This window comes from Rhopilema esculentum, chromosome 21 (assembly GCF_057945365.1).
Source record: "Rhopilema esculentum isolate cy_ngs chromosome 21, ASM5794536v1, whole genome shotgun sequence".
Classification (NCBI taxonomy): Eukaryota; Metazoa; Cnidaria; class Scyphozoa; order Rhizostomeae; family Rhizostomatidae; genus Rhopilema; species Rhopilema esculentum.
Window position 1 is genome coordinate 5,312,744 of NC_142835.1, and position 18,999 is coordinate 5,331,742.

Genomic DNA, 18,999 nt, shown 5'->3' on the forward strand with positions numbered 1-18,999 from the left:
GATCTTCGGGTTTAAGCACAATACGTGAACTAAATTACGAGCTTGCCCAGAAGGTTCTACATCGTAATGGAAACATCAAAACATTGTATCGTCTATATCAGCGTCAAAAAGAAACTATCAATCGCTATTTTTGCAAACAATGGCTGTTTATATGTCAGAAACCAATCCAAAAACAGGCAGCAAATCCATTAACTTTTAAACCAACACATTATCTTTTCTTAAATTTATGCCAGTATGCCAAGGAAACTGTGAAGTCCATCTCAGGAGTAAGTCATATGGATTCTGCCCTGGCAAAGGTACCACCCCCCTCGCATTTCTCTTCTGATAAGAAAGTACTTTTTATGAATAACCTGATGTGTGATAGGTAAATGTATTTTTAGGTATGTATGATAACCTAGGGAGAATTAACTTCTAGAATTTACTTTGATTGAATTTGATTTACTTTTGCAGGACACAAAAAAGCTTGAGGAAAATGAGCAAATTCTCGAAAGCTGTATCTCAAATTCTCAGCGGCAACAAACTTACCAGATCTGACCCATTTATTAATGGGACATGGATGAAATGCAAGAAGACTTTTCCAGTGTATTCTCCATCGACTGGTGAGCATCTTATTGATGTTGGCGATGTTGAAGAAGAAAATGTCCAGCTTGCAATCAACGCAGCAGCTAATTCTTTAAAGGACTGGAGCATGCTAAGTGCAAAAGAGCGTGGAGCTCTCTTGAATATGTTCCATGAAAATGTTATGAGCCACAAAGAGCCATTGGCACAGATCATGTCAGCAGAATGTGGTAAAACCATCAAGGAGACAAAGCTGGAAGTTGATTATGGTGCTTCATTTTTGCAGTGGTTTGGTGAAGAATCCAAGCGAATATATGGTGATTTGATTCCAGCTGCAAACAACAAGAGCAGAAGATTTGTTTTGAAAAGGCCAGTTGGTGTTGTAGGGCTTATTACTCCATGGAACTTTCCATTGGCAATGATTACCAGAAAACTAGGAGCTGCCATGGCTGCTGGTTGTACTTCAGTTATTAAACCATCAGAGGAAACTCCATTAACAGCCTTAGCTTTGGCTGCCATTGCAGAGGAAAGTGGCATACCACCTGGTGTTGTCAATGTACTTACATGTTCAAGGGAAAGCACCCCAATGGTAGGAGATCAACTTTGTGATAGTCAGACAGTACGCAAGATTTCTTTTACTGGTTCTACAGCAATTGGTAAGCTCCTTCTTAAGAAATCAGCTTCCAATGTCAAACGATTGTCATTGGAACTTGGTGGAAATGCCCCTTTCATTGTATTCAACTCTGCAGATATCAGCCAGGTTGTCAATGCAGCACTTTTAGCCAAATTTAGAGGTAATGGTCAAACATGTATTGCTGCTAATCGCTTTCTTGTCCAAGAGGAAATTCATCCAAAGTTTATTGAAGAAATGAAAAAAGCTGTGAACAGCCTTGTTGTGGGTGATCCGTTTGATCAAGATACAAATGTCAGCTCACTGATAAATGAAGCAGCTTTAAAAAAGGTGGAGACTCATGTCCAGGATGCAATCAGTAAAGGAGCTGTGCCGCTTGTTGGCTGTGAACGACATCCTCTAGGCACGAACTTTTACAAACCCAGTATTATTGATGGCTGTGATGAGACAATGCTTGTCACGAAAGAAGAAACTTTTGGGCCAGTTATATCTGTAATGAAGTTTAATTCTGAAGAAGATGCTATCGGCTTTGCAAATAGCTCACAAAATGGTCTGGCAGGTTATGTTTTTTCACAAAACATGGATCAAGTTTTCAGGTTGTCTGAAAACATTGAAGTAGGGATGTTGGGAATAAATGATAGTGCTATTTCAAGTGAAATGATTCCATTTGGTGGAATCAAAGAGTCAGGCATTGGCCGAGAAGGATCAAAGTATGGTATAGATGAATATCTCGACTTAAAGTTTGTCTCTCTTGGAGGACTGAAATAGGTAGTCCAAAATTCTTTTGATCCTATTTTCTAATATTTGTATACCCCTTTTGATAATGACCCTTTCCTATTCTGACCCCTTATTTGAATATGTTGCCATCAGTATTATGATTTGAATATTTTTTTAAAAAGTCATTTGATCAAACTTTGAGACAGTATCCCAAATACAGAAATTCACATCTCTTAAAATTAATGCATAGTTGTTATAATACTAAACAAAATGGTTCACCATTTTGAAAATGCCTACAATGCATGCATTTTTTATCATAAAGTAAATATAGTAATGTTTATTGTAATGGAATATTCCTGGCTATGATATAATGCCAATATAAAATAATAACTTGCCATGCTTAAAAGTGAGCAATTAAAGTCTTTTCTCTCACTGGTGATGCCTATGTACTTTGGTGCAGCAAAATCTCACACCTCCATTGACTCCAAATCATGGTTATTTAGGTGTAGTTTTCATGGCTATGAAAATTGCAAACAATAAAGAAAGCCTTCATGAAAGGGGTGATTGATATTGCTCTTGTGGTTTAGCAGGTAAGGTATTAGACTTATTCAATGGTCACAAATGGTACCTTTTTTACCTAGTATAATTAGGTAAACTGCCTGTAATTATGAGCCCTGTCTGTTGCTGCATCCTGCTACATACCCTTGAATATTTTTCTATAGGAAATAGAAGTCTGTTCTATCAAAAAGCTCAGAGAATTCACTGTCTTGTCACATCACACCTTAGGCTAATCTCAGACTCTTAACTGTCTTGTCTATCTTTTTATTTGAACATGGTATCAGCATCGTTGATAAGATAGAAATTGGATGTGAAAGTGTTGGTGGAGAATAAAATTTTGATAATGACCCATTTACAAGTTGGTTAAAAAGATTTACAAGAATCTGATACTAAAAGTGCTGCATGGGTTTGAAAGAATCTTTGCTTAATGATATGATACTGTTTTTGCTTTTTAACAATTAATTCTATATGATGATAAAAGGTTTTAGATTGATAATGCCTGTTTGGTACAAATGTATCAATCCATTTACATTACATCAACCTCTGTAGGTAACTGGTCTAAGCTTGGCTTTGGTTTTTTACCCTAGACTGCAATTATGGCTTGTTCATAGCAGGCTTGTTCTAGGGTGTCCAACTTAGGCTTTTATCCTTACAAGGTGTGTCCATTGAAGCATCGATGTTTTCAAGATAATTTCCCGTGATTGCCAACGTTGTTGCGGGTTAACTCTAAGTGACTGATAATATATCTAGTAGTATTGTCACAAGATGACGCTCCTTTTTCTGAAATATGTCGGGCTTGTTGGAAAATTCTTACTTTTCAGGGGACGTCAAAGATTTGCCTGTTTGTTGCTCCGTCCAGAATAATCTTTATTTTATAACATAATCTGGCATGTTCGTAATATTTTATCAATCACAGGTTAAGTGACTTCAGAGAGATATTATGTTCCCTAATAGGCACGGTGCTTGCATTTAATGACAGAATACCATCTGTCTACATAATATGAATGGACAACTGTGGGATTTTGAAGGGATATCCCTTTCTTCCCGGGGTGGCTGTTCTTGATGACGTCATAGTTATAAACAACACTGATAATCATGTTTGTCAATAACATTACTTGGTTGACAATCCCATTCATTACTCGCTTGTTCAATGACGTTCTTCTCCGTCCTTCTGATTAAAATCAAACATCTCTTTTGTTGAGCAACTCAACAAACCAGCTGTTGTTGCACAACTCCAAGTAATTCCAGTAACCCACTAGGATGCACTTTCAACTTCTAAAAGAAAAAGAAAAACCCACAACATAGAACTATCCTACTAAAGAATCAACGGGTGTAGCAGAGCGCGATTGTCATATCTATAAACATATGACCAATAACAAAGAAACTTTCATTGTTACTAAACACACCGTCCTTCTATACCGCTAAATTACTTTACAAATTCAAGGGAACCTGGACTTCTTTTGCAATAGCCAGAATTTAAATATGTTTATTTTTTTTATGTTTTATGAATAAATCGAAAAGCAAAAATTGAAAAGCAAAAACTGAAAAGCAAAAATCAAATCGCAATCAAATCGCATCAATGTAGCCAAAAATGTGGATAAACAATCTAAACTTGCAAACTTTCACATGCAGTCCAGTAGCGGCGCCACGGGGGGGGGGACACGTCCCTCCCAGTTATCAGGAGAATCGATTTTGTAGTTCGTCTAAATTCGATTAGAAAATGTTGGGGGAGGGGTAATATTTTGACACCGTACTTTTTGTGATGTAATCCTATGATTTTCAAACTGCCAATTTGCAAACAAAAGTTAGTCATAGGTGTTCCCTTCGGATAAAATTGGCGTTTTCTGTTGGTAAAAGGCATTTTCTGGTTGTTAAAAGGGCGTGGCTTAAATTTTTTTGGTTTGTCCCCCCCAGAGCTTAGTGGCTGGCGCCGCCATTGTTCACATGCATTATCAAATCATTACAATATTTTATCTTGCTCTCTTTCGTTATCTTGTTTTTGAATATAAAAATAATTTTCTCATCTTGTCTAGAATTAATCGATTTTTTCTCAAGAAAGTCTGCGCAGAATTGTCCTTAATATATTGAAAAATAGTAATTTTTGGAAAGTTATGATATGGTTTAATGTAAGTGATGATATTGGAAAGTTATTGACACTAAATTTAAGTTCTAAATACTTAACACACCTAAAGCTTAAAACATGTTTTAGCTTAGTTCATCATTGTACAGTTCTGTAAAGGAGAAACAAACACTAATGAGTAATAACTTTAAAAAAAGGTAAGATTAGAAAGAAATTTTATGTCTTACCGGCTCTTTGATAAAAAAGCATATAGATATCCTCTAACTGGATCGATGAAATATCCGCCTAAAAGTTGATCATATCATAAAACAGACTCAAACATATTGCGGACTGCATAACAACACCACTAAAATTTAGCTTAAAATAATGGAAAGTAAATTGAGTAAATAATATTGATTGTTGTCTAATACATTAGGGATATTAACAAAAAATACCAAATGCAAATTCCTGAATGTTTGAAAATAAAGATCTTTGTAGCTTTGTTGGATATGTAAACTGCATTTTGTTACTTAGGTTTCTCAAACATCACTGGTGTAGGGAGACTAACTTTATTTGAAGCAATAAGGCTATACAAATTTTCGTTCTTATTCACTTCAAGCACTATCTCTTCGATGTTCTAAAAAAGGGTGGGAGTCGTGTTATTTTAGCTGTTTATATTAATTATCTTAAAACAAAGAAATGACCAAATATTTCCGTAACTGTAGCATAAAATACGACTTTCGCTTCATGCTCAATTCAAACTTGGATATATTTTTTATCCTTAAAGGGAGCAGTAGATAACAAAAGACCTAGAAATAAGCTTTTGTTTTCCTAAAATCGACTATCAGGCTATAAATGCTAATCATAGATTGTTAGACGAACTTTTATATTCCAACTCACCTCACAGGTGGTTTCGTCATTGAAAAAATACCATGTATTGTCATGTTTACAGTAAGCAGTGTAGTGACCACTGGTAAGACCTAAAGAAAAAGGCAACGACTATCAAAACGAAGACCAATTAACTTGTTAGAACTTGACTTCGAAACACAAGCTCTGACCACAAGTCAGTTAACAAATTCCTGGGCTTGAATCAGTGACAGGCATACTGTACAAGATGAAAACAACAATAAGCAGTGCATCAGGTTTTCCATCCAAACGATAAATATTGCCTAGTATAAATACTGCAAATGTCTTTCTGCTATGAATGCAAAAACATCGAAATGAAAGAAAGCAGTTTGTAGAATAGCTAAAATATTCTTGAGGAAAATGTCTTTCACATAAACAGCACAAAATCAATAGCATACGAAAGAAATAAACGGTAACTTCAACATACTTCCTTTGTGGCAGACAATACCAGTCAGGTCAAAGATACAGCTATCTTTAGATAAAGCTTCTGTGCTGCAAACCAGATCTAAATTGAACTTGTTTAGCTCGAAATCGACCGGTGACTTCACTTTTGCACTTTGTAGGCCCTCAAAATAAAATCTGCAAAAAGAAGGATAGAGGCAAATAATACTTGTTTCCAGAAGAAAATACAAAAACAACAATTAATAGTTGTTCCTTGAATTTCATATTATTAAAACGATATATATCAAGTTTACAGGCATTTCTAAGGTTCTAGCATGAAATTTTTTATAGGCCTAAAACTCTTGATATTTACATTCCGAAAATACGATAACATTTCGTAAATAGGAATTTTATGAAAATTTAATAAAATTCACAGTTCTTAAATGAATGTAATTTGACTACCTTGGATGAAGATAACAATTATGAGTTTTTGATTGAATTTATTATCATAATAGATAAGTTCTGATATAGTGAAATATTCCAGCATTGAAAGTGAAACAGAAAAATCTAAACAAACGAAATTAAATTAATGAAAGAAAATACAATCATAGGTTACCTTTTAAGATGCACAATCAGTACCTCTGGCCATCTTGAAATGGAAATACACTTCGTGGCATTTTGGTTGCGCCGACATTTCGGGCAAAACCAAGGATTTTCTTCACCAAGAATTTCACTTAACAAACAGGTTAGGACAAATCAGTTACTGTAACAGACTCATTTTTCATTAAAATGTGATAAATCATTGAAAATAAGTAAAATGTGTGCTTTCAAAAGCTGAAATACTGATTTTAAATAAAAGAAGATCAATTTAAGCACAACACTCATTACTTTGATAGCGTTTTCACAAGAAAGAATCCTCGTCCATATGTTGTGAGCATCTCAGACTAACACTGGTCTCATTCTCTGACAACGAAAACAAGAAAAAGTCATTTGCGACTCCAAAGAATCCTGTATATCAACAGTAATCTGTTCTACACACTCAGAGCCAGTAACCAACGCTGATTGAAATAAATATAACATCGTGAACGTCATACCTCTCACAAAAATACTCAAAACACTCGCCGAGTTTGATCATGTCACCATCTCTGAGTGAGCTAACTGACACATCATCTTTCACTTCCGAAAGCTACAACCGAAAATGAAAAGCATTAGTCATACTACCAAGAAATCCATTACTGGAATAAGAGCTGTTGGTTAACTTGGAATATACAAGAAACTCTATCGTTTATGTTCGGCATTTGTTTACGTAAATTTCTCCAAACATTTCTCCAAACATTTCCAGTCCATAGCACAATCAGATGTGCTTGTACCATAAGTTGAATAACACTTACTGTATGTAAAGCAAAACATCGCCGTAAAGCAAATGTAAAGCACAATAAAGTGACCCTTTTCAGAGTGACAGCTTTTTATCCATAACGTATCAGGACATAACAAGTTTGCATAACAAACAAAATATGACTAATTTTGCATCTAATGAAAATAATTGTTTAAATGGTTTGTCAGAGAATGCTTGCTGCCATATAAACAGAGCCAATCAAACACGCTTTCACAGATTCATGCTTAATAATGCGATAATTAGCGAACTGTATTTTTAACGTAATTGGGAACCTAAATACATATGCAATTGAGCAAATAGGTGACAAGTTGCAATCTTTTGACCAGTTATGCACGAACGATTTTAATGGATTTTATTAGAATGTTATACAAATACCTCTTTTAGCAGTTCTGGAGAAATCTCTTGAAAACTTATTGTTATGTGATCCCCTGGTTTAAATTGAATAATTTTGTCATCATCTTCTATGTTGCATCCAGTACAGTCTGCAAAGGTGTCACATCGAGAACAAGACATCCCCTTGGATTGAAAATGATAATATATATAAATATCGTAGAAAGCAGAATGGGCTTGCATCTAAGAAATGTGTCAAAGCAGATACCCTTTCATGCTATTTAAACTTTTAAGCTTCTAGTCTTTCATGCAATCCTACTTTACACGGATACGATAGGAAAGACAGATGAATATATCATGAAATGTATTTAAAGAAATCATAAAACAAAACAAATTGGTAAAAGATAAAGTTATCATGCAAAAGACAATCGAGAAATGAAATTTTATCATATGTAATGAAAATTAATGTTTACCGGTCTGTCATAAAGTGCTCGAAATCGTACGGGCAGAGCTGAACACGCTTTTTGGTGTAAAGAACAGGACGTTTCTACTCCGAGTTTCACGCTTAAGGCGATAATCAGGCATCAAAATTCAAGCAAAGTACAATTCGTGCAAAAAGCCATTAATCAGATGAACATGAAAACATTTTTGGTCTATCAATTTTTATACATACATGTTTTTCAAACAAAGTGCATAGAAAAATATGAGATGAGGCATGACTGCAACCGTCACTTTCTCCAGCTCTAAAAGTCCAGGGTCCTAGTGTTATGAAATGCTACTTCATCGTCTCTCAAAATTTCAAGCTAGTTAGATAAATGACAGTGGAAAATTGGTAGGCGCAAAACTTGATGGCTACGACAATTAAAACACACCTGAGCATCTGTTAAAACGAGAGATAATACCAAGCCTTCTGCGCTGGGAGCAATCCGCTTCAGTTCTTGCCAGATGTCACTGGACTTAATGGTATGCGGGAATAAAAACACAGCTGGGTGCCCGAGTGCACGAAACTGCAATGGTTAAAAAAAATTCTTTACCAGACTTGTATATAAGATCATTAAATAACATAGCTCTATGCTGAACCCCTTACAAGTCAAATATAGGCAATACTGTATGAGCAGGATGCCAAGAGCATATCACGATTTCAATGATAAATATTTCAGACACTCTTATATCTTGAATGTTGTGCTAGACTTAGAGAAACATTAGCTCAAATTGGTGCATTCATACGTCATAAAACATACAGCTTTAATCGACAAACATTCAAATCAAAGTAAAAATCTTTAATTAATGAACAATGAAAAATACTCTTTTTCCCTGATAACAAGGCAATATGCAATAAGAATATTGTAGGAAAAATTGATAGAGGATTTCCACGGTTAGCTGAAAAAAATAACTACAAGGAGATCTGCTGCAAGACAGAATATAACATTATGAACTATATGGAATAAGCTCTAGCTGGCTAACTTTCCAACCTTTTCTGTTGGAGACACGCTGGCATCCTGCCCCTGTTGCAGTGGCTGTGTGACGTGGCGCATGAGTACTGGAATGAGGACTGTTCTGTGAATAGAAGAAGATAGAGTCTGAATAACAGGTCGAAAGCAAAAGCACATGGAAGCCTTTTGAATGAGGAACTATCCAAAACTTGGAGGCAGGGTGTATGGGGGTCACTTTGCCCGAAAAAGTTTGAAAGGAGATCTATTAAAATCATTAACTGTTCCTTTTTGTGGAATTTAACGGGTAGTAGTACCATTTCAACCCTTGGTTATCCTGAAAATCACATCCTTCGATTTATGAACAACTGCAAAATCCAATGGCACGCGATAGAGTGACTATTGAAAAACAGCTAACCGATTCAAAAAAAATTTTGATTGCTTCTCTTGATCAACGGCATTCATTAATGTCCGAGAATAAAGGAGACTTGCCTTTTGACATTTGCACCTTTTAAGGATTTGGTAATACCACTGAAAGACTTCTCGTCTACAGTTGCATTGCAAACCTACATAAAAGCAGAAGTTGAGGTTATACTTTACAATAAAATCAAAGAGCTAGCAAAATGGCATTAAGTAATCGATCTCTAGATACCAGCTAACTACCAAAAGTTGATAGTTAGCTGGTATCTACTATCTACACTACCTGGTATCCACTACACTACACCCCACATGCATTGCCACTGACAGCCTAATTGCTGGCCCTAGGTCAGCATTGAGTTCTCCTTCAGTCTAGCTGTAATGATGAGCCCTGATATAGGGCGAAACCGGTTCACAGCCGACTGTTTGAGGTATCAGTGGTTTTCTTTACTCGAAAAAACTACCAAAATGCCTAGTAAAAACATGTACACAATTGCTGTCAAATAATCATTTTTGGAAGCATTTTTCTTCAAGAAAGTCATATACCAATCAAACCAAGCTCATACTTTATCAAATAATCTATTTATGCTCAAAAACAGGGTGGGATGGCTTAAAGAACTTTGATAGGTCATTCACCCAACAAACAGGCTTCAAAGCACTCCCATAATTGACGAGAAACTCTCATTCTCGTTAAAATCTACTTATCATAAAGTCATATACCCACTAATTCGAAAACGTCCATCATTTCATCAACGATTGGTGAAGTGGCTTCGAAAAAACTTTATCTGTTCAAAAGTGTTGGATTCACCCAACAAACCGACTTTAAAAGTAGACATCCAGTCTCTGCTTACATATCTTGGGATCATCTCTTTTTACGTAAGTTACGTACACATGTTTATCAAGCTCATAATTCATTCATGAGTGCTTAAATATCGGCTTTAAAAGAAATTAGGTGTGTGGACAGTATTAAATAGCACTCCGACAACTGGTTTACAAATATCTCAAGAGCATCTATTTCGCATCAAGTTACATACCGGGCAGGGGAAGCTTTTCCCAGAGTGATAGCAAGCAGTTGCTTCTAAACAATCACTACAGAGAACCCCACCGCAGATGCCATGGATCATCAAATCGTCATCAAATATGTCCTCTAGGCAAATGCCACACGTGTGCCACCCCGTTGGACCCTCACGTGGCAGTACACCTCCACTGTCTTCACCCATTACTTCTTTAACTAAACCAGGATCATTTTCAACTGGTTTCATTTTCAGGCACTCAATTGCATAAAACTGTTTGTTTTCGTTCAGCTTAAGAAACTGCAGACCCATATCAGGGACCTGTAAAAAGAGAGCAATTCTGTTCAATATTTGTGCAATTAGCTCTGGATAAACTTTTCTGCAGTGAAACTAGGGAAAGGTAATGATGCAGTAGTTAGATTATGAATACTATTTACCCTTTTACCGTTTGATGGTCTTACTAGATTTACCAGATAGCTGTCTGCCTATTATTCTTGAAAATAAATGAATGAAAAAATTAAAAACATTCCACGAGTAAGTTCTGCAAAAGCTGGAAACAAAAAGAATTATAAGAAATTCTTAATTTGGATTTGGTTTGCAAATTTGATTAATTGACATCTTCACGGTTGTCTTATCCCTTGCTGAAATAATAACTTAAGATATAATTTATCTTTGCCGTAATATTAATGGCATTTAATTGAAGTTAAATTCTTGGTAATGCTTTCATAACTTTTAATTTGGTCTATGTTTTTCTACCAACTCTAAAAATGTTGGTTCCGATAAATTTTACCAGTCTTGCATTGAACTACACTTTGATTTCGCCTAAGTGTCTTGTGATAGAACAATTGCAAAATGGCCCGGCCAAGAAGATGGAAAAGCAAAGGTTTGCTTCGTAATAGACCAAAGAACCAAAATGTTTGGCTTTAAAGAAACAAGCGTTATGTTTAATGATCTATAGGAATTTTATATCACTTCACCTTTACCTACCTCGCCCCTATTTCTCGTTTGAATAACTCTTGTCCATAAACGAGATCTGTTATCCGACAGCAAATATTAGATTGTTTTAGAATATATCAAGCATACACAAGCACATAAATAAAACTAGGCAGACTCACAAGTGTTCTGAGTAAAGTTCCATTCGCCACTTCAGCCATAATCAAGTCTTCTTCCTCCACTTTGTGGTCAAATTTTATTGCCTTCATGAGCTGGTACTTCACATTGCCGACCGTTGCATTTTTACTCACCGTTACTACGAATCTGAAACGATTTCAGCTAAGATAAACAGGCACTTGAAAACAAGCAATCGCGAAAGTAACGTGGAGTCACATGAAAGAATCGCACGTAGAGAGAGAGGGCCTGTTCGAGAAGGCACTTGTATTGAGACAAAAGCATAGTGAGACAGGGAGGCAAGTTTCTTTCTTCACTCCTATTAAAATAAATCCCTTCATGTTAAGCCAGCTTGTCTTTAATTCACATTGTTTAGCGGAAAAGACTGAACAAAAACAGTACTAGGTGATAGCTTGAATAATACAACGTATAAAACGAAGAAACAAAAAACCAAAAAATAAAGAAATCACAGCAACCAGAGTGGCTGACATATGCAATGAGAGCCATGAATGTACAGTGAAAACCTACCTTTGGGTTTGAAGGCGTGTTTTGTTTGGTACACATTGTGTCTGCAGCCGACATGTTACCACTGAAAGATGAGAAAATATTATCTTAATCAAAAACCTGATATAAATAGTTACAACTCATGGTGGTAGTAAACAAAAGTTTTCTTGAGGATTAAAACAATAAAAAGCTACTGTATTCCATTACTCATCAGAGCCATTCAGAGACAAAGAGTAAAGGCAAAACCAACAGGGTTCACTTTCTCAATAGTGGTTTACATGGATGCAAACTCTGAAATCTTATTACATACTTAGCTGTCTTTTACTTTTAACTCAACCCTTTTTGAGGTATTTGAAACTAGATAAAGCACCCAATTTCACATCAATACAATTATTATTCGACTATTATGAAAACTAACAAAGTTCAATTAAAAAGCAACATAATGTAAGTAATGATTAATACTTCTTCCTTCTTTTTCACAAATTAAAATGCATTTAGACCATCAGGAAAATTTTTCAAGGAGAACCGAAAAAAGTTAAGAGAAAAAAAGGTGTCGATATTTACAGACTTGCTGCTCATTAGCATGTGGAATTGGGACAGACACGTGCATGAAAGGTTCGAATGTGGCCGAGACATGGTGGCATTTTTCACATGTAACCTGCAAATGATTTTCAAAGCGTTTAGAGTAATTCTTGCAATAACAAATGAAGAAAGAATTATAACAGACGTTTATTTTCCTGCATCAATAAACAATTAAGGTTTACAATTAAATATTCTGCACATTATGCGGATAAATGAACATTAGAAATTCATTTAAGCATTTGCAAGTCATTGTTCATTAACATTAGTAGATAGTTTTCAGAAAATTCAGGCCTGAGATGAAGATTTTCAAGTATTTCTTACCATGCTTTTAAATTGACCTTGGAAAGTATCAACAATCAACGATCTGTTTTGCTCAACGTAATTTCTGAAAGAGGGTTAATTCTGATTAAAAAAATCGGATAGATAGATAGATAGATAGATATATGAACTAACAAGATAACAGGTTGAAACTAGCGTTTTTATTGATGGCTTGGGATTGTAACATCAAATCCATAGAACAGAAACAATTTCAATTAAAGGTATATTTCCTTTCTGGGAATTTTCTCAACTATTTCCTTCCAGATTTTTAACTTGTCCCAAAACGTTTCTAAAACATGGCTGGCAACAAAAGAACAACATTGACAAAAATACAAAATGTTGCCAATGTCTACAAAATCATATGCTTACCCAAGTTTGCAACATAAAACAGCTTCAACTTTTCACCAATCAAGGATAGTTTGCTACCCTTTAAATAACACGACTTCCCTGCACCTTGTTAAAGTTGGTGTTTATCATTCAAAATGCATGGATACTTTAAATACGTTAATACTACCTCCAAGCAGTTTGGGCTGGATTGAGTCTCTCATCACATTCAACGCCAAAATCTGGTTCTGAATCAAGTTGATCCATTCTCATTCTTTTAGGAACTTCTTCTCCCGTATCTTGAGCATCGTCGTTCTCGGATTCCGAAGAGCCTTCCAGTCTGAGATTCGACATCTGGGGGGACGATTCCCTTATCTCTTTTATCGGCGAAAACTTTTTCAATGGGCTGACACTGTTAAAGGCATCGTGGAGTGTGTTCAATAAGAAAGAAACGAACTCCTGGCAATCGTGCTGCGGAAAGATAAAGCTACTGTTGAACGGAATACACTGAAAAAACATCAGTAACTTTAAGATTTCTGCTTTAAAAGATAATTTGATAATAAAAAGAAGATTCTCCTGCTTTATATCACCAGAGAACATTACCTGCTTTCTATCTCCAAATAACGGTAGGACCTGTGTCAAAGCACTGTGAAAGTCTCTTGGATACAAATAAGCATACTCTCCACTTATGAGTTTCATGAAAATTTCCAGGAATTTGTCAACCATTCGTACCTACAATCGAAGGAATAACAAATGATACCAATCTAGCAGATACATCACTATATACAGAAAATCCGATGACTTTAAAGTAAAGACAATCATTTCTATGCATCTTCTTATCAGGAATGGTAATAATAAAAACTTTTAATTCGATCACAAAGCAGCAGACACCATTCACGTTACAAAATCAAGGTTAAACATTAATTACTACTTCAATTTTAGTTAATAAGTAAGTTGGCTCAAGAGAGTCATGCACATTCTAAAGAGATAAATACAATCTACATATTCAATTGCTAGATAGCAAGTAGCTATTAGTAGCAGAATCCAAAATCAAACAAGAAAAGATAACATTTAAAAAAAATGAAAATTTGATGGAAAAGATATAATTTAAAGATAAAAAAAACAAGAAAAGATAAAATTTAAAAAAAATTAAAATTTTCTGGCAATCAACAATCAGCACCTATCGAGACAATTTTGTACAATTTGATGATTTCAAAATAAACAATTTAGGGAAAAATGGAACTATTTGATAAATGCTTTGGACATTACCACAGATTGAGAATTTTCTGGATTCATCTGGCATGACCCTAGTGACATTTCCTTGAGCATAGCCTGCTGGAACAGAGTAGAAGCAAAAATGCATTGCAGCCCTGCATTCATGAAACATGTGTTGCCAAGGTTCTCCATTCCACACACCCCTTCCACTGCATTGACATCTAAGATTTAAAAAGACATCACTAAAAGTCATTCTTACAGAAAACCAAAGAACATAGCCGATCATAGAACCCGATGGAAAAAAGGGATCTCCAAGTGAAAATGAAAATTTACACAATAAGTTTTTGCTTGATACTTGAAGTTTGCATATGATATACTATAGGACATATATAGCCAGCAATTGGACAAGAAATTCGAGAAAAAAAACCATCCTAAAAATGTTCCACAAATGTTAATCATGCAAATGTTGCAAGGGTACAATGGTATAATGTGCACAGATTAAACTAAGAGGTATTTTGGTGAATTTAACAGATAAGACTGTCATTTTGCTTGAATGTTACTGCATCCATCAGGATTGAGATCTTAGTTACCTTCCAAACTCTCATACCCTGTTTTGCATGACAAAAAGTGCTTCTGGGATGAACTAAAAATAACACCACTTTGAAAAATGGAAATGTCAACCTTGCTTTGTTAAGCTTCAAAGTATCTGTAGCATGGTTGGCTTAAATTAGTTTTAATACTTCAAGCTGAAGTAAGTTAATCAATATTGCTCTAATGAAGAATGGCTATCTAAGGACCATTAATTACACAATTTGTATTTATCATGAATAAATCATTCAATTTTTCTATAACAACAAAATGATATAATTTTATTCATATAAGCAGTTCAACATCCACAACTTGTTAGCCATTATTTAGCAAGACTTATCTTGGCAAATGATCACTCATATCAGGTCAAGACAAAAATGACCAAGAATATAGCTGTTTTTGATTACCATTATTTTGAAAACTGCTAGCTGATATGATCACCTGAAGACTAATTATAAGGATATTTTGGATCTCTCCATTATTTTGGATAAAGATTGCAGTAAATGGACACTATAAACTGACAACTCCACCAAAACTAAAACAGTTGTGACAATTTTTGTAAGGCTGCAAATCCTATTTTTTCTGTTTTAACTTGTGGCATCAATTTTCAAATGAAACAGAAAGGAGATCTGATAATTTCTGGTTATTTTCATTTAGGTTGATTGTTAATTAGGTTGATTGATTGTTTATTTAGGTTGGTTTCTTTTTTAGGTTGATTGTTAAATTCTGCAAGTGGAAATTCTGCAAAAAAAAATTTATGCATTGACAGTGATCACTGCTTCTTTCTAAATAGGTAGTGAAACTTTAGGTACCTTTAACATCACATCTGACTATGTCAGTTGATTCTGGTGAAGTTGTTGGATAAATATTGAATGGCCTATATACTTCTGTGCATTGTTCACTGGGTGGTGTGAGTTGGGAGAATGGTGGGTATGGGTTTTCATCAGCACTAGGAATTAGTTTTGTATTTTCATCAATGTTGTCCTCGCCCTGTTTTTTTGTGCTTGCTGTTGATGGCATGGTAGATGATTCTTCATTCCAAGAATCTTCAATGCCACTGTCATCTGGAAGAAAATCAATTCATTAAAGAGAGAAAACAAAAAATGAAATTTGTTGATAAAATCAAACTGCAAAATTGATCAATGTAAAACCACATTTAGCTAAAAACATACTTCCTTTAGACAGACTGTATTGAGCTTTCCACCTCATTCCCCTAGCTTAATAATGATTTATCTGCTATAAAAATGCACAAGTTTGAACTTTGAATGGAGGAAGGAGGTAAACATAGGACTAGACACTTATGCTGCCAAGCATCTGTTTAGAAATTTGATGCAACAGCTGTGCCCAAGGTTACAGGCATTATAGGCATAAACTTGTTACATGAATACTCCCAAAATTTATGAGATGATGAGCAATTATAAAGAACTACAAGATTTCTTATGAACTTAAAGGAAAAATTATTCATTTTCATGCAAGAATTAATTGATTGTGCAACAACACATGAAGCAACTTGAATGACATGGCATAAGTAAGTTGTAACTGAAAAGAAAGAAAATTGAAAAATGGATGGATTTGCAAGCCATGTTTCCAATGCATCATTCATTGAACTGTACATTTCTTCTGAAGCTATTACAGTAAAAAGGGTAGAGAGGAAGACAATGTAGGCAACAAACAGGATGGCTAGATGAGTTGCAAAAATTATTTGGGATATCCTTATATCAATACTATGAAAAAGCAATGGACAGAACAGAATGGTGATTGTTCATTCAGGGGATAGCTAAGTCGCCAGCGAGTTGACAGTGGCCAACAACAACAACAACATTCATTCTTGCAGTTCTTGACTTTCATCCTTGCCATCTTTGTCTTTACAATTTTGGAATCAAATCTTTAGAATCATACTAATGACCTTGCCAATATTTATTCAATTATCTGACAGACACTTAGATCTAAAATAAGGTAACAGATAATGAATCTACAATACCAGAAAATTTTGACCCAGATCCATATAAGTCAGCATCCAATTCTTGTTCAATGCTTCCGTCTGTACTACTCATGTCCCAGCTAAAGAAAAACAAATAATCTCCTGAAGATAAAAGAAAAACAAAGATCATGTATTTCTGTAGGAAAAATTAGGCCAAATAACCAATTTGATAATATCATGTTCCCCTAAAAAAATTGTTCACATTTTTCAAGCAGAGGTACACTAAACAGGAGATTGAGGATCTCAACCAACTGGTGACGAAAAAGCTTTTAGTATGTTGTAAAATGTTTGCTTTTTTCAAAGCCATTTTCAAATTCTGTACCGCAAAAAAATTGTTCACATTTTTCAAGCAGAGGTACACTAAACAGGAGATTGAGGATCTCAACCAACTGGTGACGAAAAAGCTTTTAGTATGTTGTAAAATGTTTGCTTTTTTCAAAGCCATTTTCAAATTCTGTACCGCAAAATAATTGATGATTGCGAATTGCATATATAGAAAAGTTTATTGCTAAATGAAATCGTATTATCTAACTCCTAACCACTAAATTTGTTTTTGATCACAACATTGAAACCAATTATAAAACATGTTTCCAAGTAGTTCTGGATTAGAAATCTCTTAGGTGTTGGATCTGTGTCAAGGCTAGTTGCTGGAGATTTTTTCAAGAAAAAAATTGGTGAATGCATGCAAATATTTTCTTTGGTAAGAAAAACATGAATAATAGCTTTTTCTTATTAAAAATATAATATTTCTATTCTGATTTGGATATTGTAATTTTATAATCATAATTATAAAACTTTTGTAACTTTTGAATCTTATCATTAGACATCCATCACCCATCATTATTTGTTTGTTATTGTTATTCAAACTATATTAATTGATTTTTCATTTCACAAACCAGATGCAAATAACATTCAAGCTTTAGTTTAATTTGATTAAATTCAGAATAAGGAGTCTGCTCTAGGGCCTTTTGCAGATATCTTCAGTTTGCAGAGAGGTTTCTTCATTGTTTGAAAATGCAGTTTTATTGTTGTCAGGATTTTTGGTTATGTAGAAACCTTGAATCAGCCTTGAATCATATCTTGATAAATTTGTCACAATTTTTCTTTACAATTTATACTTCTGGATGTAGACTTTTAAGCCTTCCTATATGAAATTAATGTTCACAAGAGGTTTAAAACATTTAAAATGAGTATTTTCTCAGATATAGAAACTGTAGATTCACGAAACAAGGAAAGTGGTAGATGTTATGACCAAACTCACAAGTTTGGTTGCCCGAACGATTAGACTGAACTAATATGTAGCAATCATTATGTTGAAGATCTACTTTGGTGTATTTGAAGGTCTGTATACAATCAATATTTTGGCCTTTGTTCAAAATGTTACACTAACAAAAAGCTGTGTGCAGGTGCATAAGTGGATAACATCAACATGGAAGCAAAACGGCTGGACTGCAAGAGGAAGAATTGTTCTTAAAGGTTAAATCTCTCCCCTCCCCTCCCCCAACAGAAATATGATATAAAATTTTGTTCATGGGATACTAGCTCAAGTCAAGGTAAACATACTCCTGAATTAAAAATACCTAGCTATTGTGGTTTTATTATTCATATCTGCCGCACCGGCCAACTGAAAATATGCGAATAATTCAGCAGAAAATAATTCGCATCCTTCCTACTACTTTTTGATGGACTGACAATGATATTGAAAGAAAGTTGAATTTTTGAGAACTGATTCCATTTCGGATTTCAGAACCTAATTTATTGCAGAAATGATTTATTTATATATTTGTGTTATGATTGACTTACAAAGTTCTTACGAAGTAGATATACCTTGCCAAAGATATGAAACTTGATATCTGCAGTGTGCCTTGGTGTGAGACCTTTTGTAGAAATGAAGAATCAAGCTTTAATGAGCAGGCCAAGAGTCTGAGATCCTGATCCAAGATCCAGATCCAACATATGTTTCAAACGGACGTGCGAACTTCGG

General features: G+C 34.7%; 1 protein-coding gene and 1 pseudogene across 3 annotated transcripts; one reads left to right on the forward strand and one right to left on the reverse strand.

Moving 5' to 3' along the window:
• Positions 1-472: 472 nt before the first annotated feature.
• On the forward strand, positions 473-3,277 carry LOC148957613 (succinate-semialdehyde dehydrogenase, mitochondrial pseudogene; annotated as a pseudogene).
• LOC135684748 (ubiquitin carboxyl-terminal hydrolase 15) lies at positions 2,872-18,999 on the reverse strand. 3 transcript variants are annotated; one of them, XM_065200394.2, is made up of 21 exons: positions 18,843-18,999; positions 17,016-17,095; positions 15,847-16,098; positions 14,501-14,667; positions 13,835-13,963; positions 13,422-13,702; positions 12,911-12,974; positions 12,572-12,665; positions 12,032-12,092; positions 11,512-11,653; positions 10,418-10,717; positions 9,459-9,532; positions 9,009-9,093; positions 8,409-8,543; positions 7,582-7,722; positions 6,905-6,996; positions 6,427-6,543; positions 5,857-6,008; positions 5,424-5,503; positions 4,772-4,829; positions 2,872-3,739 (listed from the first exon to the last, which is right to left on the reverse strand). In XM_065200394.2, exons 2-21 carry the CDS (start codon positions 17,086-17,088, stop codon positions 3,720-3,722), a joined length of 2,517 nt encoding a protein of 838 aa, XP_065056466.2. In that variant the 5' UTR covers positions 17,089-17,095; positions 18,843-18,999; the 3' UTR covers positions 2,872-3,719. The 3 variants fall into 3 exon arrangements, with proteins under 3 accessions (XP_065056466.2, XP_088970980.1, XP_065056467.2); XM_089114854.1 differs by having other exon boundaries at positions 17,016-17,117; XM_065200395.2 differs by having other exon boundaries at positions 18,819-18,999.